This window comes from Pipistrellus hanaki, assembly GCF_964339955.1.
Source record: "Pipistrellus hanaki genome assembly, chromosome: 7".
Lineage (NCBI taxonomy): Eukaryota > Metazoa > Chordata > Mammalia > Chiroptera > Vespertilionidae > Pipistrellus > Pipistrellus hanaki.
The window spans coordinates 25092410-25116374 of NC_140509.1; the positions used below are offsets into that span (position 1 = coordinate 25092410).

The 23965-nt window shown below is 40.9% G+C and overlaps 1 protein-coding gene across 1 annotated transcript in view; it reads right to left on the reverse strand.

Moving 5' to 3' along the window:
* Nucleotides 1-13130: 13130 nt before the first annotated feature.
* The window catches only part of LGSN (lengsin, lens protein with glutamine synthetase domain), a gene marked incomplete at its 5' end in the record, with an annotated part of 29033 nt that continues 18198 nt past the window's right edge, over nt 13131-23965 (reverse strand). The window contains 2 exons of the mRNA XM_084890402.1: nt 13131-14437; nt 19194-19360. Coding sequence (XP_084746528.1) covers nt 13178-14437; nt 19194-19360 — 1427 coding nt within the window. The 3' untranslated portion in view covers nt 13131-13177. The remainder of the gene's footprint in view (nt 14438-19193; nt 19361-23965) is intronic.

Here is a 23965-nt window from a genome sequence, read left to right on the forward strand (position 1 = left end):
TAAATGCTGCAACTGGTCCTCCACTTGCTTCCTCTGTGCACACCTCCCTCATAAATGTCTCCAAGGAAACTCCTTTTTAAAGTTATAGACCCCCAGATGGGGAGATCCCAAACCATATGGACAGGGTGAAGGGAACCCATGTTTTCTCTTGTCACAAAGAAAAAATGAGTAATGCTGTAGTTCACTTGCAAACATCTACTGCATGCTTAACAAAATTGGGCATTATATTAGGGGCTTTTCATGCATTAATTAATTTTAATCCTCGAAGTGACTTTTGAGGCATTGTTATGAACCTCATTTTACAGATGCAGAAACTGAACACAGAAAGCATACAAAACCTTCTCAAGGACACAGAGACAGTAAGTGGCAGAGCAGGACCCCGAGCCAGGCAATCTAATCGCAAAGACTGTGCTGTATAAGACTCTACACTGCACTTCCTCATGGGGACAATGACCACCCTTTTTCAAATTACGCAGTTGTGTGTGTTCTTATGGAAATGGTTAGCTCTATTGTCGATAAACACATTATTTCACTCTCTCCTATTACCGTGAGTGTGTGTGTGTGTGTGTGTGTGTGTGTGTGTGTGTGTGTAAATAAGGCATTTCAGAAATTTAAGAATCCTTTAGAAGAATATGACAAATGCAATGTTTATAATGTGTTTTCCTATTATTAGTGTATGTATATCTTGACATAGCTGCTTCTGTCCTATTGGCAGGGAAGGGGGGGTGGGGGGAGTGTGGGGGAAGAGAATGAGCTTATTATTAGAAAGAATTAAGAGGTATTAAGGGAATTAAGAGGAATTTCATAACCCTAACCAGTACCAAACAAAAACTACATGACTTCTTGATCATGCAAGAATTTTGCCTCCTGAGAAATCAGATAGTTCAATAAGGTTAAGTGCGCTTCCAAAATTATATTCTTAAAAATATCCCCACACCAATAAGCAGCAAGCCATTCAATCAGAGACTTATTTATTTATTTATTTATTTATTTATTTATTTTGGGTGGGGTTTTTTTATTGATTTTTATAGAGAGAGATGGGAGAGGGAATATGAAAGAAACAACAATGTTTCAATTGGTTGCTTCCAGAAAACTCCCTGACCAGGAATTGAACCAGCAACCTTTCAGCACACAAGGTGGCACACAGCCATCTAAGTAAGCCACACCAGCCAGGGAGAGACTATTTTGTAGTCCTTCTCCTTCCTTAAAGGAGTAAGTAATGAAGTGAAGTGAGATCATTCACATGTCAAGAAGCATTTAACTGTCTTAGCTGTAAACTTGATTAATAGTCATCACATTGAACCTAATAGCACAGCAGATAACATACTTTTCTGGGGCGTGTAAAAGGCTTCCGTGGGTATTGAGAAGAGAGCCTAGGTGTGAGAACAGCTGTTTGGCTTCTGTAGCAGTTTAGAATAGCAGACTTTTGCCCCAGGGGCACAAGAAACTAGAAGCAAAGAAGTAGCGTCTTTAAAACAACAGAAGCCTTTGTGCGTGTGTGTTTGGTCATAGATTCGGGGCTTATGGGAATCTCTGTGAATGTCCAGGCAGGTCTTGATCCTGAAAAAAAAGCGGTTCTTAAACTTAGGCATGCAGAGGAATTGCCTAGAGCACCTGTGAACACACAAAATCCTGGGCCTGAGAGTTTGCAGCTCTAAAAAGCCCAGAGGTGCGCCTCTGCTGCTTGCAAGGACCCCTCTGAGCAGATTTGCACCGTGTTAGGGCATCCTTGTAACCACGGTGATTCCTGAACTGCCTCTCCTTCTCACTGTGTCATTCTCTTTTCTCATACCAGAGAGACAGAGAAACCGTCCTGGCAACCACAGGACATGCAAAAACAATCTCTGTCCCCTGACCAAAAAACAAAAACAAACTGTACAGTCACCGGGCGGCACAGGGCTTCCTCGGCTGGGTGCCTGGGTGTGAAAAATGAGTATCGCTGCAGGGGAGAGCAGTTCTATCTCACCCTCCTCAAGAGCTTCAGCTGTGGCAGGTGACCTCACCGATTGAATCCTTGGGGTGTTGTTTCACACTATAAAGAGAAGCCAAGAAGATTCGAAGTTGAATACATGTGGGGTGTGATTCACATGTTCTCAGCAGATTTCAGTCGAGACATTTCTTTATTCTTCATTCAACTTTAGGTTACTATGGATCCAATTCATAGCAAAATTTTCAGTAACTATTAGATGATTCAATTATACAACCATCCATTTAATGTTATATTTTTTAAAGGTATGTTCAAAGGAGCTCAGAACAATATATTTTAGATGTTCCTTATCTAGGTGATATAACATTATATGTAGTATTTTCTAAGGTAAAAAGTGGGGTAGGAATTATTGTAACAAGTCTTCTGTTGTAGATTTTTAAAAAAAAGGACATCCTCATTTTATTGATTGAGAAATTGTGGTTAAAATAAATTAAGTTATTGGGGATGTAAACTACAACCTGGAAAATGTAGTCAATAATATTGCAATAACTATGTATGGTATTAGATGGGCACTTGAAATAGCAGGGGGATCACTTTGTAAAGTATATGATTGTTCAACCACTATGCTGCATGCATGAAATCAGTACAAGAAAATAATAATGAAAGTACACTGTAATTGAACATCTTAAAAATAGATGGGTTATTTGTCCAAGATCATGTGCCAAGAGCATCGAGAGACAGCAGGCCTGCTCTGGGCCACAGCGTGGAGGGTGAAATGAAGCCATAGCTGAAGCTGCTAGTGAACCCTGTGGGACCTTCAGTGGATAGCAGACAGGCTGACCTAGAGGACCTCTCATGCCAGAAAGAGCTGAAGGACCCAGGCAGCAGATAAGAAGGACCTGGGGGATGCCCCGCCTCTGTGAAGAGAAGAGACCCCCCCAAAGTCTCGCCAACCCTCCAGGCTTGAACTATGGATGGCAGCAGATGATCAATGACCAGGTGTGACAAGGGATTTTTCTTAGAAGGAGACCAGTGAAGACTTAAAAAATAGCAGAGTATCAGCATGTAGCCTTTGCAGCCAAAGGGTCATGAGTGAAATTGTGGAAATATTAAATTTGAGATACCTGGGGGATGTTCAAGTAGAGGTGCTTTTTAAGAAACCAGCTTTTGGCCATCATCTGCTTGTAGATGGAAATGGAAGGTATGGAACGTACCATGGACACTCACTGGGTTTTCATGTCACCCCACACGGGTTCCCCTGCTCTGTCCCAGACGCACTGTAATAGAGAGAGTAGCCATGATTGTACTCTGGGCTTCTCCCTTCCAGGCCACAGTGAACTGGGTAAGGAGAGGGTACACTGCCCAAACTGAACCAGGCAAGTTGCAATTGGAACTAGAGAAGTCCAACTTTAGTCAGGTTGACGATTATAAAAGACATAAATGTAGTCTGTGGTTTTAGCCGCCATTTCCCAATTTGTAGAGGAAGAAACAGAGAAAGCCAGTCAACCACAAACGAGAACACATACAGACAAGCATAGAGATGAGAAAAATATGTTTTTGTTTATTTACAGTTCTGTGGCCCCTGGTTAGATTCATCCCTGAGACAGAGCTGAGGCAAAGGTCTTTGAGTCCATGAGGCAACTTTCTATCTCTACAAAAATATATATTTTTTTATTTAATCAAGTTTAATTGGAATACATTTTATTTTAAAATGAGGAAAAGACTTTTAGAAAAAAAAGAGACCCTGAATAATAATCAACATTAAATATCAGAGAGAAGTTTGCAGGTGTTTGAGAAGTGGTCAGAGAAAGAAAGAAAGAAAAGGACAGCCGAAGCCGGTTTGGCTCAGTGGTAGAGCGTCGGTCTGCGGACTGAAAGGTCCCAGGTTCGATTCCAGTCAAGGGCATATACCTTGGTTGCGGGCACATCCCCGGTAGGGAGTGTGCAAGAGGCAGCTGGTCGATGTTTCTCTCTCATCGACGTTTCTAGCTCTCTATCCCTCTCTCCTCCTCTCTGTAAAAAATCAATAAAAAATATATATTAAAAAAAAGAAAGAAAGAAAGAAAAGGACAGAAAAAGAAACCTAGAGTCTATAGTGTTTACAAGTCAAGAGAAACCCATTTCATCAAAAGGTCAAATTCTGCTTGTCTAGTAGTCATGAACTACGGTATAAAAAATGAGGCGTGGCCAATGGGTTTAACAAGAGGGAGGTCACTGTTAGCTTTAGTAAGGAAAGTTGGAGTGACTTGGTGTGGAGCTGTGAGGAGTAAACAGTATGAGGAACTCAAAAAATACAAGGATATGCGTAACCCTGATTTTACAGAAGAGAGAGGGTATGAAGGGTATTTGGGATTATTACAGGGTTTGGTGTTTTTCACTCTTGGTACATGTGTGTATACTGTACACATTGGAAACATAGTTAAATTCTGATGGGAGAGGAACATCAGAGACTGATACACTAGAGATACAGTAGAAATTGGGGCATTTGGTAGCATTAGGGTCTGAGGAGGTCAGAAGGGTGGGATCCTAAGAACACCTCAGGGATACCTCTTGCTTCAAAAGCAGAAGGAAGGGGGAACCATGGTGAGGTGAGGTAAGATGCTACTTTACCATCAGAGAATTAAGGAAGTGGTTTTCTTCTCTCCTTTCTAGACTCACTTCTTTTCCTTCCCCAAGGAAAGGAGACATGAGCTCTGACACCCTCACCACCCCAGGGTAAAGGAGGTTGGAGCCCAGGAAGTCTGTGATACAGATGAGACCTTAGTATTATTTAATCAGTGTCACCCTCCTGTTTGTTGTTTTGTTCTCTTCTGCAACACATATAGTCTGTCCTCAACCCATAAATTTATAAATATACCTAATTCCCTCAATTAAACTGGAATCTCTCTGTGGGAGAAAAACATGTCTTATCTAGTTTTGTACCTTGTAGAGGGCACCTGGGAAGGCACATGGGCATTTCTTTAATTATTGTCAGCTGAATCCAGGGGCGTTGGCAGAGCCACATCCTGGAAACACACCTTGCCAGAGGTAGGTGTGTTGTCAGCTTGACCTTCAGCTCGCTCAGGCACCAGGGTTTCATTATCTAAATCCAGCCAAGCACCAGGAGCAAGCACATATCTGGGCCCACCCAGAAGTGGCCGTTACAAAGAAGCCACAAGAATGCATGTAATTTCCTTTGTCTTGGGCTTTAGTACAACTTCCTGGTATTTTGTTGTATAAAATAGATGTGCTGTATCAGCTCTGGGTCACTGTCTCTCCATCAGAGGACAGCCCCAGCTTTCTCCTTCTGTCTCTGTGTCTGTCTCTTTCTTCCATTTTCTCAAGCCCCAGAAGCCCCTACTCAGGAACCAGACCGCTCTCTAGCCTCGCTGGACTCGGAAAAGAGAGAAATATTTACAGTACCTTCCTCTTCAGTACTCAACATACAAATGATTTCTCAGAAACAATTATTTAATAAATTGAATAGAAATAGTACTTAGAATTTAACATCAATAACAACTTAAAATCTCACCATCCTTTCTAACATCTGACACCAAAGCATCATTTCTGATTACCTCTTAAAAAACTGAATTGCCATATGTGTTTTCTGATGAGCTCAGAAAGAAAACTAACCCTTTGTAGAAATTATGTAATTTGTAGATGCTCTAGAGGCTTTTATCATCTGATTCATTTAAATGAACCTCCAAATGAGTGAAAAATTATAGATTTTTTTATATTCCTTTCATAGTTTATTTAATGTTAAACATTTCTTCTTTATTTCTTTTCAGAACTATTTATTCCAAATCCACTGCAGAGTCATCCAGAATTTTTAAAACCTGGATTAATTTCAGACATCACATAATACAGCTAATGTTTCCATGGTTTCATATTTCTAATGGCTCTCAAATATACCCTTCAGTTTCAGTAATATCCTTTCAATGCTCCCTTCTCCTCTCTCCACTGATACTGAGCCTGTACTTAATAACTGTTAACCAAAACATATTGAAATATAAGTCATGTGATTGGAAGTGAATTTCTGCTGTTAGTATTTCTAATACACTTTTTCAATTTCTATTCATTTAAGATCTGGTTACTTTCATGTTTAATATTAGGTTTTTGTGATGATTTCTGAGCCACTAGTACTGACTCTTTAATGGTACGCTGCTGCCCTCTAGCTCATGTTTGAGAAGTTCCTTACAATGCAGCAATTTCTTCAATAATTTCTTGTATTATGCCCAATAAACATATATCCATTCTTTTTCAATGAATTATATATTGACAATTCTATGTAAATTCAATTTGTATGTTGATTAACTAAAAGTATACATCTCTTTAGCCAGGACCGGTTTGGCTCAGTGGATAGAGCGTCGGCCTGCGGACTGAAAGGTCCAGGGTTCGATTCCGGTCAAAGGCATGTACCTTGGTTGCAGGCACATCCCCGGTAGGGGGTGTGCAAGAGGCAGCTGATCGATGATTCTCTCTCTCTATCCCTCTCTCTTCCTCTCTGTGAAAAATCAATAAAATATATTAAAATAAATAAATAAATAAAAGTATACATCTCTTTAATTTCCAGATAAGATTATGATCAGTTGGTCAACAGATCATACTAATCTTAAAAGGAAAAATCCTCAAAAGGGAGAGAAAAAGAAAACAACTCTGTTTCTCATTGTGTTTTGTATTCTCAACAGATTCTCTTTTCACCATAATTTATACCTTTTTCCTTCACGTAAGCTGCCTGTTTTTGTTTTTGTATTGGTTTTGTTTGGTTTTTTTTTGTTTGTTTGTGTGTGTGTGTGTGTGTGTGTGTGTGTGTGTGTTTTAAATCATCGTGCTTTCCTATCTGTTATTCCGTAAGCATCTAGAGAGAAGTATCAAATCATTTATGTGCTTGATGAATGTGCTTAGTGAATACTTGTCACAGGATATTTTTGAAGATGGAACAAAATAATTTCAGTTCAAATTCCAAGGACTGTCAGAAAATTTACCAGGTATCTATTATATTAAAAGAAAAATTATAAAATTCTTTAAGGCTTGATGTACTATTCTTTTTGGAGAAATGTTCTGAAATAAATCCTGTTATGGAATGATACTCTTTTGTGATGAGATTTCCCTCTTGGCCTGGATAGAGTAGCTGGCAGGTAGTTATTACCTGAAGAATTCCACATCTGGTTTGCTGAGATTTGTTTGTATTCGAACATATTAACTAAAACTCGGTGAAACTACATTAAATTGAACTGCATATTAGCAAAAAGGAACAGTCGCATTATTTAAGTATCTACCTGTATTTTGGTGCCCAGAAGCCTTAAAATTGAAATGTAATGTGCAGCATAATTTTCAGTTTTGTGCTCAGCTGGAACTGTATGGCAAATGGCTTTTGTGGAATAGCACAGAAACCATGAGGCTCAAAAGGTGGAAGAAACCCACATTCGTCTCAACACTTAATTTCTCTGAGTCTTACTTCTCTTACTTTTAAAATAAACAGCATGTCCTTTTCATGAAATTGTAGAGAGCATCCAAAAACACAATGAATGAGAAAGTATCAACATCAAGTACGCTCTACAAAAGGAGCTTAATAGATCTTTGTTTCATTTAAATTTCATGTAAACATTCAATTGTTCCTACTCTTCTGATGAAGGAGCACTCCTTGCCTTATTCCCCTTCCCACTCACCCAAGTTACTTAGTCACTGTGAATCTTCTATATGATCCTTTTCAGTCAGTCTTCATTTTGCAAATTCTAGTTACTCTAAGCAGGAAGTGAATTTATAAAAAAGATAGTAGGTAATTCTAAAAATCAGGCTTGACTTCTCCTGCAAGAACCTAAGCCACTGCCACTGGGATGCTTGTCACTGCTGCCCCCTCAGGCCTACTTGAATGGAGTCCCCAGAGGGCTGAATGATTGCATCTGATTGGCAGTCTTTGTGCACCGTTGGTTACAAGAGAAGCTGGACAGGTGAGCTTCTGGACAGAAGGCAGGAGACAAAAGTAGAGGAATCCCACAAACATTAAAAAGCTAGCAAAGGATTTCACATGGCCCAAAAAATCATGGCCATTCCTCCCTGCTCTTTGTTTTCCATGATCCCCATCATGCTGGTCAAATTGTGTCTCCTCGGGAGTTTCTAGGAACAGAGAAGCTGTAGCCAATAACAAACCACGAAATATTGATTCTCTCAGCTGTCCCCATCTCTATTTCTCACTCTCTCTGGGTATATGAAGGTATGTGAGAGCGTTATACTGTCATAGGATAGAACTGTGTTATGCATATAGTCTATAGGATGATGGATTAATCCATTGATTCATTAAATGGTTATTGAATTCCAGAACATCGGCAAGGGACAAAAAACATAGCTATAAATATGAATAAGATCTGTGCCATTCGTTCTTAGGACTCACATCCTAATTAGGAAAGCTGTAAGGTAAACCACTAACTATAGGCAACATGAGAGGAGCTTTAGCAGGGAACATGCAAGGCACTGTGCACGTACGCAATGTTTAGAGATACAGGTCCCAACACCTGTAATAGAAAGACCAAGATTAAAGGTATCGTTCGATAATACCTATATCACAAACATATTGGTAAGTCTGTTTTGTTATACAGGTGACTGGAGATATGTCAATAGGCTGCTGTGTGATGCTGATAAGTTCAGACTGCACTGTGTGCTTTCAATTTTTATTCATATTTGGTTTTTAGATCTTTCAGTGCCTCCGAATCATTTCAAGCTTCATTGTTATTCAGACACTCACTGTAAAATGAAATTTCAGATCATAAAATGTCCTTGAAAATAGAAACTTCTTGCCATGATACTAATGTTTTACTTTCCAGTCTTTAAAATATTATCGTTTTTAATTTACATTTCTCATGTATACTCATTTAATAACCAACTTTAAATTCAGTAATCACATTTCCCCCTAAGCTTTGATTAGAACAATTATAGTGAATGAAAATAAGAAAGTAATTTCTGTAAAGAGATTCATAAAGCATCCTTTTCAAGCTATAAAACCAGCCTTGGAAGTAGGTCTTTGTTTGGTTTTTTTGTTTTTTTCAGCATCAGGGGTACAAACAAAGTCTTTCTGTTCTGCTTAAGAGACACAGATCCAGAACTCTTCCATGATCTCCTCATCTTCTTTGTCTCGGTCTCTCCTAGTGCCATGAGTCCTAGCAGAAGACTCAGCACACAAAAGGTGCCCAACAAATGCCGCTGAATGTCTGTCTGGCTTTCTTAGCTAGATTAAGAAGGCGCCTAGAAGCTTCAGCAGAAAGTCCCCTACAAAATAGAAACCAATAACTGAGTTTTCACACCTACCCCAATTTTCCTTTAGCCTAAACTCTCTAGGCTAATGTTTATTGTTGGTTTGCCTTATAAAATAAGAAGGAACATCAGCCCACATCTCAGGGGAAATGGCCACACTAACTTATGCTATAAACTGGCTGGGAGCACACGGTTCCCTACATTGAACCCTGAAGACAATATTCCCATAATTTCCTCAGACTGGCATCCTGAATGTTGTGTTTTTTAAATGCTAATAAAATGTATAAGGGGGGGGGGGAATAAAGGCTGCAAACATTGTGATTAGCAGGGTTTTTTACAACATATTTAACCCATTGGTGTAAAACCAAGCCAAAGCATGAGATGTGTTTTACAAAGACCCATAGACTTAGAACGGGTCTCTAGAACTCTGTTAGGGTGAGAGACAATACAATTTTTTTTGCATGTGTGGATCCCTCTAACTCAGATTCTCCTCTTTGGGAGTGGAAAGATTGAGGAAGTAGGCTTTCACTTCTTATATCTTCACTAGAGGCCTGGTGCATGAGATTCGTGTACTGGGGAGCGGGGGGATCATCAGCCCAGCCTGCGCCCTCTCACAGTCCAGGCCCTCAGGGGATGTCCACCTAAGCCAGCAGTCAGATATCCCTCTCAAAGTCCAGGGCTCTCTCAGTCTGGGACCCCTCGCTCCTTACCACCCATCGCAGCAGAGGCAGGAGAAGCTCCCGCCACCGCTGCTGCACTCACCAGCCATGAGCCGGGCTTCCGGCTGAGTGACGCTCCCCCTGTGGAAGCGCACTGACCACCACTGGGCAGCTCCTGCATTGGGCGTCTGCCCCCTGGTGGTCCTACCAACCAGTCAGTCCACCATTTGGTCAATTTGTATATTAGGCTTTTATTATATAGGATTCTTTCATCCCCAATTTCGCAGATTTCCCATACATACCTACATGCAGACATGTCACTCATACACACACAGTCAGTCACACTCACAGATAAGTAAGACAGAATATAAAGTTTGTCACAAGTAATAAAGACCCCAAATCACCGTTTCTTATGGGAGACAGATGTTGCTTTCTCTCTCGGATAACAATCTGAATGTAGGCAAATCGAGTTCTGGCTCACAAAACATAGCTTCCATCTTGTTACTCTGCCTTGGTGGCCTCCAGCCACCTTATCTGAGGCCAGCCAGCAGGAAGGGCAAAGGCAGACAGATGGAGAAAGGACCAGGAGCAGATCATCTGTCCTTTAAGGAAGTTCCTCAGAGCGTCCATACAGCACTTCTCCTTAATTCCCCTTGGCCCGAACCCAATAACATGACCATTCTCAGCCACAATGGGAACTCAGAAATGCCACTTTGATTTTTCAAACTTTGTTCCCAACTGACATATTTAGGTGTTATTCCTGGAAAGAGAGGGGAGAGTGAACATGGGCAGACAACAATCAAGCTGCCGTGGGCTTGCTCCCTCCTCTCCCTGACATGATTAGTGTGTGGGATCTCATTCTCGGAGGATTCGGGAAGATTCCTTTCCTTGTTTACCCACCCTTACACTGCCTTCCTTTCCACCACTTAATCCACAAAGATCCTTATTCTTCTGTATGAAAACACATTCCTGCTCAAAGAAGGGATGGGAGCCATTAGTGAAGGGCAGACCAACTGTCGCTATTTAAGCTAGTGAGTAGAATAGTCGTCGTCCCCTCATCTGTGGTTCTGATTTTCATGGTTTCAGTTATCCAAGCCACAGTCTGAAAAAATGAAATGGAAAATCCCAAAGACAAGCAATTAGTAAGTTTTATTTATTTTTTTAAATACGTTTTTACTGATTTGAGAGAGAGAGAGAGAGAGAGAGAGAGAAACAGAGATAGAGACAGAGACAGAGAGAGAAAGAGACACATCTATCCCTGACTGAGAATTGACTTTTCTGTGCACAGGATGATGTTCAACCAACTGAGCCACACCTGCCAGGGCAACAATTCATAAGTTTTAAATTGCACACCTTTCTGAGTAGCGTGGTGAAATCCCACACTGTCCCTCTCTCTCCGGGCAGGACGTGAATCATTCTTTTGTTCATCTTATCCATGGTGGACATGATGGCCACCCATTGGTCACTCAGTAGCACTGTGTGTTATCAGATCAACTGTCTTCCATGCAATCACCCTTATTGTATTTACTAGTGGCCCCAAAGCACAGGAGTAGTGATGTTGTAATTTGGGAAGCTAAAGAGAAGCATAAAGTGCTTCCTTTAAGTGAAAAACTGTAGTCTATCTATATATAGAAGAAGAAAAAAAACACAATATATTTAGGGCCCGGACCTATCCTCAGTTTCAGCAGCCACTGGGGGTCTTGGAATGTAATCCCCCAGATAAGACAGGACTACTCTACTACAAAGTTGAATAGGAGAATCTGAGCCAAATTCTAATCCTCGGCTCGTGTGTTTGCTATCTAAATTGAGAACACAGTCCGTTTTAATTGAACACAAATCTCCTGTTTGATCCTGAGCACTAGAATAGGGTTTTCATTTGCCGGTAAGTGGATTTTGGCATTTTTTCCAAAAGAAGCTAACCTTTAGTGATAGCTACAGTATTATCTCATTCAGGTCCGGAACAAATATTCTCTGGAGGGACCCCGGCCTCTTTGGGCAGCAGAATCAGTCATTGAAATACAAATTTAAGCTGCAGACATAGCCCTGGTTATCTAGGCAGTTGTTTTCACACTTCACAAAGCACTCGCGGTATCTTTGAAATCTCTAGTTTCAAAGGAGGGAGCAAAGCACGCAGAGCCCACCCACGCCCACACACATGCCCATCCCACCTTACTTTGTCTAGGGGGCTGGCTCTGCTTTAAAATATGGTTGTAAACAGTTGGCCTCATCGTTCCCAGCCTGAATTCTATTTCTTGTGGATTTTTTTTTTCCTTGTGGACCTTATAGCCTTGAAGTTCCTCGGCCTCTCAGGAGTTGCTAATGAAGAGGGGTAAAAAGAGAAGGGTCATGTGGGAACTCTTTTGCTGACCTGTCATCATGACACATTTTTGCAAAACTTATTTAACTTGTTTAGAAATATCACAATGATGCTTGCAAAATAGATCCCCATGATGTCTTGATTCGTGAGATTATACTAGCAAGTCTCCTTGTCTCCCTGGCCGTCACAACCTATCTGTATGATTGAAATTCTTTCTTTCTTTCTTTCTTTCTTTTTCTTTCTTTCTTTCTTTCTTTCTTTCTTTCTTTCTTTCTTTCTTTCTTTCTTTCAATATATTTTGTTGCTTTGTTACAGAGAGGAAGGGAGAAGGATAGAGAATTAGAAACATCAATGAGAGAGAAACATCGATCAGCTGCCTCCTGCTCACCCCCTACTAGGGATGTGTCTGAAACAAGGTACATGCCCTTGACCGAAATCGAACCTGGGACCCTTCAGTCCCCAGGCCTACGCTGCTCTATCCACTGAGCCAAACCGGTTAGGGCTCTTTTTTTTTTTTTTTTTTTCCTAAGTGATGTAAATTTTGCTTTCTCATTCTTAAGACATTTTTATTGATTTTTATTGTGTGAATATATATGTTGCCTGAAAAAAAACAACTTGAATATTTGATTGAGATCAACGTGCACAGGAAATGATGACCCCAGACAAGACACGGTAAGTTTGCATAGCACAGCTCCACGGCAACTTTATTGCTATCAGAGTCCCCTCAGCAGCCCACCTCATCTGTCAGCTATCCCGTGGCCACGAAATAAGAGAGTGACAGCACTTGTCATCTTCCCGTTAATTACCAAAAGCGCCATCTCCCCTTTCTGCTAGCTCAGCTACTTAAAGTCACAAAGCCACACCTCTCAAGGAATCGTTTTTTGACATATGTGTACCCCTTCTATAATTTTCGTAACGCAGAGTACCCCTCGTACTCATGAGAACGTAGCTAAGCACGGTGCAGTGCATATCCCCACCAAACTCTTCCGGTACCCCTGGGGGTACACGTACCACACTTTGGGAAACACTGGTGTAAGGGGACCCATTCTAAATAAAATACTCCAAGAACGTGTTTCTCTCGGCATCCGATTCTTCATTTTCCAGCTCATGTTTCTTCATGGCCACAAAATACCGAATGAACGTGTCTCCGAGGGCCTGTCGCAGACACGCATCTTCCTCCAGTGCGGCCAGCGCATCTTCCAGCTTCAAAGGGATCCCGGGAGGCGGCGGGGCCGGCCCAAGCCCGGGGCTGTCCCCCTCGGGGCCGGGCAGGGCATCACCGCTGCCCTGAAGCCCATCCAGGCCCGCGGCCACCGTGGCGGCCAGCACCAGGTACGGGTTGGCCGTGGCGGAGCCCAGGTTGTTCTCCACCCGGGCGCCCCTCTCCCCGTGACACTTGACATTGAAGGCGCAGCTGTTGTCGTTGTAGCCCCACGTGGCGGGCACCCTGTCCTTGGGGTCCAGGCGCTCCTTGGAGTAGCGTTTGCGGCAGCTGCCAGCGGGAGCCAGCAGGCAGCTGAGCGCGGCCGAGTGCTGCAGGAGCCCGGCCACCCAGCGCCTGCCGGTGGCGGTGAGCAGCTGGGTGGGCTCGGTGCAGGTGCTGGTGCAGGTGCTGGTGCAGGTGCTGGTGCTGGTGCCGGTGCCAATGCAGAACAGATTGTTCTTCCCTCCCACATCCCACAGGCTGTGAGACAATATTCCCGAGTTGCAGAGCCCAGTCTCGACGAAGAAGCTGGTGATGTAGTTGTGCTTGCGGGCCACCTCCTGGACGCCCGCTCTGAGGGTGAACGCGTTGTCCGCGGCGCCGATGCCAAAGGCGGGCCGCAGGCAGAGCTCCACCTGGCCGGGCCTGGTGGAGGAGGAGAAGCTCTCCACCGTGGCCCCCGCGCCCTCCAGGCCGTCCACCAGCTCCTGGAGGAAGGGCTGGTGGTGATCGCCCAGCAGGAGGGGAGCCGGGAAGGACACGGTCTTGGGGGGCATGGCCTCGGGCACACCGAACAGGCAGAAGTCGTAGAGGAAAGCCGAGAGCAGCGAGAAGCCCGCGCCCCGCAGCCGGCGCAGCTGCCGCCGGGCCAGGTGCCGCGGGGACGTCCGCACCGGCTCCCCCGCCACCGTGACCGGGTCGCAGATCACCCGCGCCGTCCGCGCCGCCCACGGCAGCGCCCGGAAGGTGGACAGCTCCGGCCGCAGGACGATGTCACTGTGGAAGCACGTGGCCCTGAGGTGATCCACGTCGCTGCCGCCCTTGGGATTGGGTATCGATTCCAGGTAACCTCGGGGCATGAGAACACCGTGGGCCACTTTTTCCTAAAGTGAACGGATAGAGCGATTAAGTTTTGAAACTTGAAAGCAAACATAAAAGCAAACATAAAAGCAAACATAAATGGGCAAGGAAGGGATGAAGGAGTGGGGATGCGGGGGGGGGGGAGGGGGAGGAGGGGGGAGGCTGTTAAACATCAATTAGTGAGCATTAATTTAGTTTTAAAATTTTTTTTTGAAAGAAAACCCCAACGGTACTTTTGTAAGCAACTCATTGTTTTCAGCCTTGAAAGGCTTCATAGGCTCTCCAATCTGAAAACAACCTTCATAAATAAAAGGTGTGGTGATTAAGGAAATGTCTTTCCAGACCAAATGGCAAAGGTAACGTAAAGCCTTACGAAATCATTTGAAACTAGAGGCCCCTTGCAGGAAGATTCCTGCAACAGGGCTTCCTGCTGTGGTCTCTGCTCCCCCACCTGCTTCCCTTCCTTCACCACCGCACTTGCTTCTTTTTTATATATATATATATATTTTTTTTTTTTTATTGATTTTTTACAGAGAGACAGAGAGAGGGATAGAGTTAGAATCGTTGATCAGCTGCCTCTTGCACACCCCCTACTGGGGATGTGCCCGCAATCAAGGTACATGCCCTTGACGGGAATCGAACCTGGGACCCTTAAGTCTGCAGGCTCTATCCACTGAGCCAAACCGGCTTCGGCCACACTTGCTTCTTGCAGCTTCACTCCCTTCTGTGGCGCTTGGCTTCTTTCTAGCTGTCTTCAGTCTTCACTCTGGCCTGGATATGCAAAGTAACCGCCACCTTGGTTGGGTTAATTTGCATACTCGCCCTGATTGGCCTGTGGGTGTGGCTTGTGGTGTAGCGAAAATACGGTCAATTTGCATGTTTCTCTTTTATTAGAGAGGATGGTCATGACCAGAAGTACTTTCCAAGGCTCTTTTTGTTTTATGGCATCGTTCCTAATACTTCAGATAAGGCTTGCTTTGGGCTTGTCCCGCTGTAATCCCCATAGCAAACAGCCTCTCAGAAGTCTGCAGTAAAGAACTGCAAGTCCTCCTCGGAGAGCTGAGTGTAGTCAGTTCCACGACACAAACCTGAGAAGCCAGGTCTGCTGACAGCTACACTCCTCTCTTCATTCGCTTTTACCCCCACTAAGAATGAGCTACCTCACAGTCTCAGAGTCCCAAAAACCTTTCCTGGGAATGAGAACCTATATCTCCATGATTACAGCTTCCAAAACGTTATAGCTTTCAAGTCTGCATGAACTGGGGCTCACCAAATCTGACTTCTAGTCCTGGCTCTTACATTAATTATTTGTGTGAAGTTAGGCAACTCGGACCATGTACCTTTGCATCCGTCTCTATGAAACAGAAGCTAGACTAGGTGATCGCTATGGCACTTTTAGCCATGTACCCTCTTGGGTTCAATGGATTTGGTCATTTATTTAACTTTTGCTATGTGCCAAACAACAGGAAAGGGATGAGGTGATAAAGTCAAGCAGATACACACAAAAACACAATTTCTAGAAATGGTGTCATAGGAATATCAACAAGGCTTCATGTGTTGAAGTTTACATTAATGGACAGAGAAAAAGCCGTCTATAAAGTGTGGTTCCCATGATGTCACTGAGCCTTATGAGGTTAATAAAACGTACTGTGCCGAAACCCATTTGGCTCAGTGGATAGAGCGTCAGTCTGCGGAATGAAAGGTCCCAGGTTCGATTCCGGTCAAAGGCATATACCTTGGTTGCGGGCACATCCCTGGTAGGGGGTGTGCAGGAGGCAGCTGATTGATGATTCTCTCTCATCGATGTTTCCAACTCTCTATCCCTCTTCCTTCCTCTCTGTAAAATAATCAATAAAATATTTAAAAATAAAATAAAATGAAAATGTACTGGCATTCTGCAAGCCAGATTGTTTTCTATGTTACCTCCAAACCCCAAGATCATGGTTGCCAAGGAGGTGTTGGTGTAGCAGACACAATCTACCAGTCCACTCTTCTGCCTTCGATTGTGAGCCTCCTTCCCTTTCCACTGTCTCTACACATACTTTCAAATGCCATTTGACTTGGCTGGGCCAAATGTGCTTTCAGCAGTAATAATGTTGAGTAAGCACTGCTCATCTATTGCCTGATTTTTCAAGTCATTCGTAGACTTGTATATATACATGTCACACACACACATTATGGGATTTTAGAGCACTTTAGAATGAAATCCTTTCATTCAAATTTTCACTGTAAGAAAATAATGTGATTTCCCTAACTTGTCATATTTTTTAGTTTGAAAATCTGTACGTTAGTTCTGTATCTAGAATGAGGAGTGATGTATTTTATTCACGAGGCTTCCGAGAGTTGCTGCAATTTAAATCTGTGTTTGCACGCACTTGATTGTGAACAATAGAGAACAGCTTGCTGCCATGTTACTCTTCATGAATTTAAAGAATAGTAAAAAGTGAACACTTTACCCTTCAGGTTATTTAATCTGTGTTTTTCTGAGCACTCTTTTAAACTGTCATTTTCTTTTAGGAACATTCAGAATGCAAACTACTCTTTATTAGTAGTGGGAAATACATAAATATATACACAGAGACATTGTTCATGACAATTGCTATCTTACATTATTTATATTTAAGAATATAAACAGTAGGAGAATTTCACACTGCAATATAAATCACCAGAGGATCAATAAAAATTCTTACAGAATAGCTCCAATCTTTATGACCACTGACATTTTGGGCCATATTAAAAGTCACCTTTTGAAACAACCAAAGAATTAGTCATGAGTTCTATATCATGTTTTGATTAAATCAAAGATAGAATCTGCATATAACTTAAATAAAAACTAATCCTTTGATAGAACAGATAGTACAAGTTGGTTGTGTGGTTTAAATAAACTAAGGCAATGAGCATAATGGCGGGCACATGGTGAGTTTTCTCTAAAATGTGGATACCATCATTTTCAAAGGTTCCCCATTTGGCCTTTTCCAATTATGTAACAGTTTTTTCTCTAGTCTTTGTAGATGGCTTGTTTTTTAAAAAAAAAAAAATCAATGTTTTTTCAATTTTATAAGGAAGAACACTTAGCTCAAATTAACAATAAAAGGAAATATAAAAGCAGAGCTGGAGGCAGAAGGTGCAATTAAAAAAGAGAGAGAGAAACAGTGGAAATGGAAGAGAAGAACCACTGACTAATGTCCCAGCTCTACCACTAACTGCCTGTACTATTTTTTAAAAGCTTTTCTTAACTTCCCAAGGCCTTACTCTCCTCATCTATAATGAAGTCAATGAATTAAATAATGTTATATCTTTCCATGGTCTAACAATAATTTTCAAATTGATACTTTATTTTCCCCAAATAAAAAAAAATTAATTACTTTATAAAGATTAAAATTACTTTTCTCTAAGCCATTGGCAAATTCAAATTATTGACTCCACTCTTTGTTTAATGAACTTCCCATACAGAATTGTATGTCTATACATATTCAGGTAGATTTACATATATACAAACATACAATATTTAAATATATTTTTATTTATTTCAGAGAGGAAGGAAGAGGGAGAGAGAGACAGAAACATCAATGGTGAGCAGACCTGGCTGCTCAGGTGTGTGTTGTAGGACTGAAAAAAAAACAATTCTTTACTGTAGACTTCTGAGAGGCAGTTAACTATGGGGATTACAATAGGACAAGCCATTGATCTGCTGCCTCCTGTATGTCTTTCCACTGGGGATCGAGCCTGCAAACTGGGCATGTGCTCTGACTGAGAATTGAACCATGACCTCCTGGCACATAGGTCAATGCTCAACCACTGAGCCATGCCATTTGAGCCAGACACACGGTGTTTAGATTGGTTTGCACAGATTAATCTATTTTTAATGTCTAGTCATGATAAATTTTCCAAAATCAATTTAATCTTAAATTATAAATATTCATGCTGCAAATAAATACTCATCCTTATTTATACCTTCAAAAGTTCCAAAATAAATTTGAATCTGTTAGCATTGTTTTAAAAGGCGTTTTGAAGATGCACAGTTTTTTCCCAGCATAAAACCTATGAGAAAAACTACAATTTGATATTACAGTGATAACAATTATATATTTTAATTTACAGCCTGCTTAACTATTGTATTTTTATATAATATGAGGGATGTCTCATTCCTAAAAAGTCATGTTTCAGTTGCACAATACTAGTGTACCTGTCATTAAAATGAAGACATCATAAAATTGAAAAAAATCTTACAATCTTAGAACATACCTAAAAATATAATATTTCTTAATATCACTATTTTGGAGAACTTAATAATCATTAAGTCATCCAACAATAGAGTATTTTCTAATCAGAAATAGAAGCTAAAAGGGATATGCTTTTTATCTAGGAAATTTCTTTCTATTTAATTATTTTTCCCCCTTTTATATTTGCTCCTGGGTCTTCTGTTGCAATTTTCTCATGTCAAACAAAATATAATCTTCATAATTGCAGTAAGAAAGAAAAGATAATTCTGTAGAGGGAAATTATTCAAAGCAGAAGGACTAAAATTACCAGTCTTAATTAGTTTTATATTTCTATTGGGTAAAGGAATGGATGTTTGGGAGCTGAAATTATGTGTTCAGCTCCTTGGGGAGCAATAATGTGTTTGGGAAGGGACAAGAGAAGAAACGAAATAAAGTATTGGTTTTCAGCTGAAGTTGCTGTGTGGATTACAATAAAATAAGAAAGAGTAATAAGGACCGTTGGCTTGCTAATGGTGATGAAACTGCATTCAGTCATAACTCGACTTGTAGAACTCACTTGGAAGAAGTGTGCAGGGATACTCTTAGACCTAGACACCCCATGAAGATCTGTTGCTTCAAATCGCACAAACTGAAGGTGATTTTTGGCCATCTCTTGTTTAATGTGCTTCATCCTAGAGGAGACTTGAGGTACCTTTGGAATTTGTGTGCTGTCCCCAGTGTCATCTGTAAAACAGAGAATGGTTCTAAAGCATTAGACCATGATGAAATGAGAAGCAAAAGGAGGCTGGATAGCAGAAGATTATTCTTTATGAATATTAACTATGACATTCATGTCATTGGCTTAGAGCTAGAAATCTTACCCTTCCTACTTAGCCTCACGTATTCCCAAGAACATTGTCTCTAAAGGGCCAAGGAGATTGTTTATCACTTGGGACTAGGTGAAAGTGAACACCATTTGCATAAGTATATAGCAATATCATATGTAAATACTTACTGAAAATGCCTTTGCTTATGGAAATTAAAACATATTTGCATAATTAGACAGCCTTGGCATCATATAAATCTGTATATAGATGACTACCATTGAAAAGAAAACACTGTGAGCTCTTTGAACTGGTAATATCTAAATTAAAAGTTCTGGTATGTTTTGTTTTGTTCTGTTTGCCAATAGGGCTTTTTATCTTTAACATGTCATCTGAATCAAAGGCATCTACATCTTTCTGTCAAATTTAAAATTTGTGTAAATAAGCAAACAAAATAATTTTTCAAGAATGAGAGTGTAGGAGATGAAAGCTCTAGACTGAGTACTCAATTTTAGCATTAGAAACCTAAAGCAACCAGAGAACAAAAAATGGGATGACAAAATGGGTACGGGCAGACCCCAGATACCAATAATCATTAAAATTAGAAGCCAAAAAAAGTCTTTTCAAGACGTTTAAGATAGTCTTCAAATTCTAAAACTTTACAATTAGAAGAGACTTTGGAGGATAAATAATCTAATCCAATGAACCAGAGAGGTATGAGGTGCCCCAAATCACACTCTCAATTCATTGCCAAAATTGAAACCAAAATCTGAACCTTTGATTTCCAGTGGATAACTGAATATATAATTTTATGGTGATGAACTATAAAGCATATAGAAGGGTCAGGCACGTAGTACCCATCACAAATGTTATCTACCGTCCGCACCTTTGGAGGGGTGATAGACTGTAGGGATTCAGCACAAACACTGAAGACCATCTGCCAACCTTCCAATGCTGCCTTTCCCCCAAAGACTTATGCTCTCTGTGCCTCAGCATTCTCATTGATACAGTACACCTAGAGGCTTGTTATGACAATTAGACAAGTTATTTAACAGTTCCTGGGAGACAGTAAACACCGTATCAGTGCTTCTTAAATGCATCAAGTGAGCACCATTACTGTAAACCTAGTAATGGTACTCTGATCATATGTGTATTGAATACCCATCAATCTGTCACATCCCTGACACTGAGCAGCTTTAATTTTAAAGTAATACCTGAATATCCTCAATGACATATAATTAGGCTTTAGAAATAAGCATAAAGACGAACAGTTTAAAACATAGATTAAGTGGATTGAAAGTACATGAAGCATGAGGAAAACAAATTACTGGTTTCACCTATGCAAATATATTAGAGATAATGTCCTGTTACTGATACATTTGGCTACACTGAGACTCCTGAGGGTTTTTTACTACCTTCCATTTAACACAAACAATTAAGCTGTAGCAATTACAGTACTTCATGCTAAATTAGCAGTTGCTGTGTTCCCAACCTATTCTGAATTATTGGGTTTTCGGCCCAAGTTAAATAATTCTCCTTACAGAAAATAAAATTTAGCCGGGACCGGTTTGGTTCAATGGATAGAGCGTCAGCTTGGGGACGGAAGGGTCCCGGGTTCGATTCCGGTCAAGGGCATGTACCTTGGTTGCGGGCATATCCCCAGTGCGGGGTGTGCAAGAGGCAGCTGATCGATGACTCTCTCTCATCGATGTTTCTAACTATCTCTCTCCCTTCCTCTCTGTACAAAATCAATAAAATATATTTATTTAAAAAAAATAAAAAATAAAATAAAATTTATAAGCAAGTTAAAATATGGAAAATTTCAGATAATCAGTGTTCTAAACATCATAAGCAATTAAATACTAGTGTAAACTACAAATGTTGTTTGTTGTTTTTTAATTTACCTTGATTGTTGAAAGTATTACAAGTGTCCCCCTTTTTTTCTTCATTTTTCCCCATTGACTCCTCGGCCCCACTCCCATATTTTAGCAACAGAAAAAGTTAGAATGTTAGATTACAGGTAATTCTATTAGTCTTTTACCTTATCTGTATCTTCTAAGTTTCTACAATAAATATGTGTTATTTCTAAAAAAGAAAAATATTGATCCATTCAAGATAGATTTTTTTTTTTTAAGTTACCACTACTATTTATTCTGGACATAGTCTATGGAGCTGCAGAAATATCCCTGACCTCACACAGCTTTATATTATTGAATGAGGGAACTGTAGGCAATAAACATGCCATTGAATGCAAAGCTGAGATAATTTGTGGTGAAAAGTGCTGAAAAAAAAGAATAAAACATAATCACCTAGAATAGTTTTAGATCGATGGGATTTGATCACAATGTGCACAGGGCCAACCATTGATTTGGTTTAAGATCACCAAGTTTCACCATGGCTGGATAGTGAGTATATGTATTAGTTTGCTGGGGCTGCCATAACAAATACCAGGTAGCTTTAACAGAAACTTATCTTCTAAAGCACTAGAGGGTAAAGGTCCAAGATCAAGGTGTCAGGGGAGGGGGGGGGGGGGTGGTGGTGTTGGTTTCTGCTGAGGCTCTCTCTCCTTGGCTTACAGGTGTCCTTTTTACATGGTCTTCCCTCTGGGTGTGTCCTAATCTCTTTTTCTTATAAGGACTCAGTACTGGACACCAGTCATATTGGACTCAGGAGAGACCCTACACAACTCACTCAACATTAATTGTCTCTTTTAAAATCCCATATGCAAGTGCAATCACATTATGAGGTACTAGGGGCTTGGACTTCAACATATTAATTGGGGGGAGAGGGGACTCAATTTAGTCCATAATAAATTAGCTCTAGTTTCATTCAGAGTCCTCATCACCACCTGCATATTCTATGAGACACGTTACTGTCTGTCTTTCCCATTTGCATGTCATTTCCAAGAGGCCAGGGGCTGAGCTTCACTTTCTGCTGTAACCCTGGTGCCTGTAGCAGTACAGGCATATCATAGGCACTGGATAGCTTTCATAAGCAGGTGTGTGAGTCAGTTCATTCATTCATTCATTCATTTATTCATACAGGCTGTGTGATTTGACCTTGTCTAATTAAGAAGCAAAAATCGACATCACATACTTTTGCATGTTTCCTAAGTATCCATTTTCTCATTTAAAAGTTCATTTCTTTCACCAACTATGAGAACCCTATCTAATCTAATTTCATTTTCAAGGCCGTAACTAATCTCTCTGCATCATTGTCTGAATTTCTTTTCTCCAAATAAATCATACTTGTTAGTTACAATTAAACCTTTTGGTCAGCCCTTCCCAGATGCCCATGATGAATAGCAGGCAGATAATTGCCAGTTCAGGGTCTCATTTGTTTTTCTTACAGTGTGGTTCCTGGGAGGTGTTCTCCTTTTCCATCCCCTCAGCGGACTAATAAATTAAATCAGTGTGCTTTCATACAGGAAGTTTTACCAGTGTAAATGTTTAGGGGGAAGAAATCAGGAAATGCATACAAACAAAAAACACATAAAACCTCCAAGCTCCGTAGCAACTAGAAGGCGGTGTTCAGTGACAGCAAGGACATAGTTCAGTTGCAGAGCAAGCACTAGTCACTTATAAAAGATTAGCTGGGCATGTGGGCTTTCAGAAATACTATTTCAGAAAGTGCACTCGATAAGCACTCCGTTTATGGAATGCTGCGATAACCTGCCACGCTCCCTTCCCAGGGCCTGCCTCTCTTTATCCACATGGCACCTCTGAGCGCCACCCTGCCAGTGCAAATGTACCCTACCCTCATGCTCACGCCGCAGTGTTGGAAAGCCCAGGAGGCAGAATAACCTGGTACGAAGCAGGGACAGAAAAATAACATGTGGAAATGTGGGGGGCACATTTCCGAGGGAGGGAGTAGCTTTTTATATACATATGAAAATTCAGAGTAAGAATTATAGAGAAGAAAAGGCAATGTTGAAATGCCTTGCACTTACTAGTATTTGGAGGGTTAGTTTTTTATGCTTAATTTTAAATTATGTACTTAAAATACACATGTAAGTGTTTTGTTTGGGTTTGTAAACTTTTTGGTGCTTAGGGCTTAAAAAAACAACAACTTAATCCTGCCCTGGGCGAGAGAGGGAGCTTCTGAATTAACTAAATTGAATCAAAAATGGTACACAAGCACCAAGTTGATCTGTGCAGAGACAGCTGATGACACAAATTCTTTCCTCAGATTTTTTGACTTGAGACTAAGAAATGGAAAATTCCATCTTCTTTTTTTTGGCTGAAGGTTACAGATTGCTCATGGAAGAGCTAAGATGGCTGACATGTTTTCATATTAGTCTTCCCAATGTTTGAAAAATATTTTGAATTAGTTGACACTCTAATATCAGAAAATTTCATATAAAAATTTTGAGAAGCCTCTTGATAAAACTAGATTTGAAATACTAGATGGATATGTCTTCATTAGCAACCATTGGCTGGAGCTCTGAGGTAGCCTGGAATGGTGCATGCATGCTCTAATTCATGGGTTGACAAATACCTTCTATAAAGGGCCAGATAGAAAATAT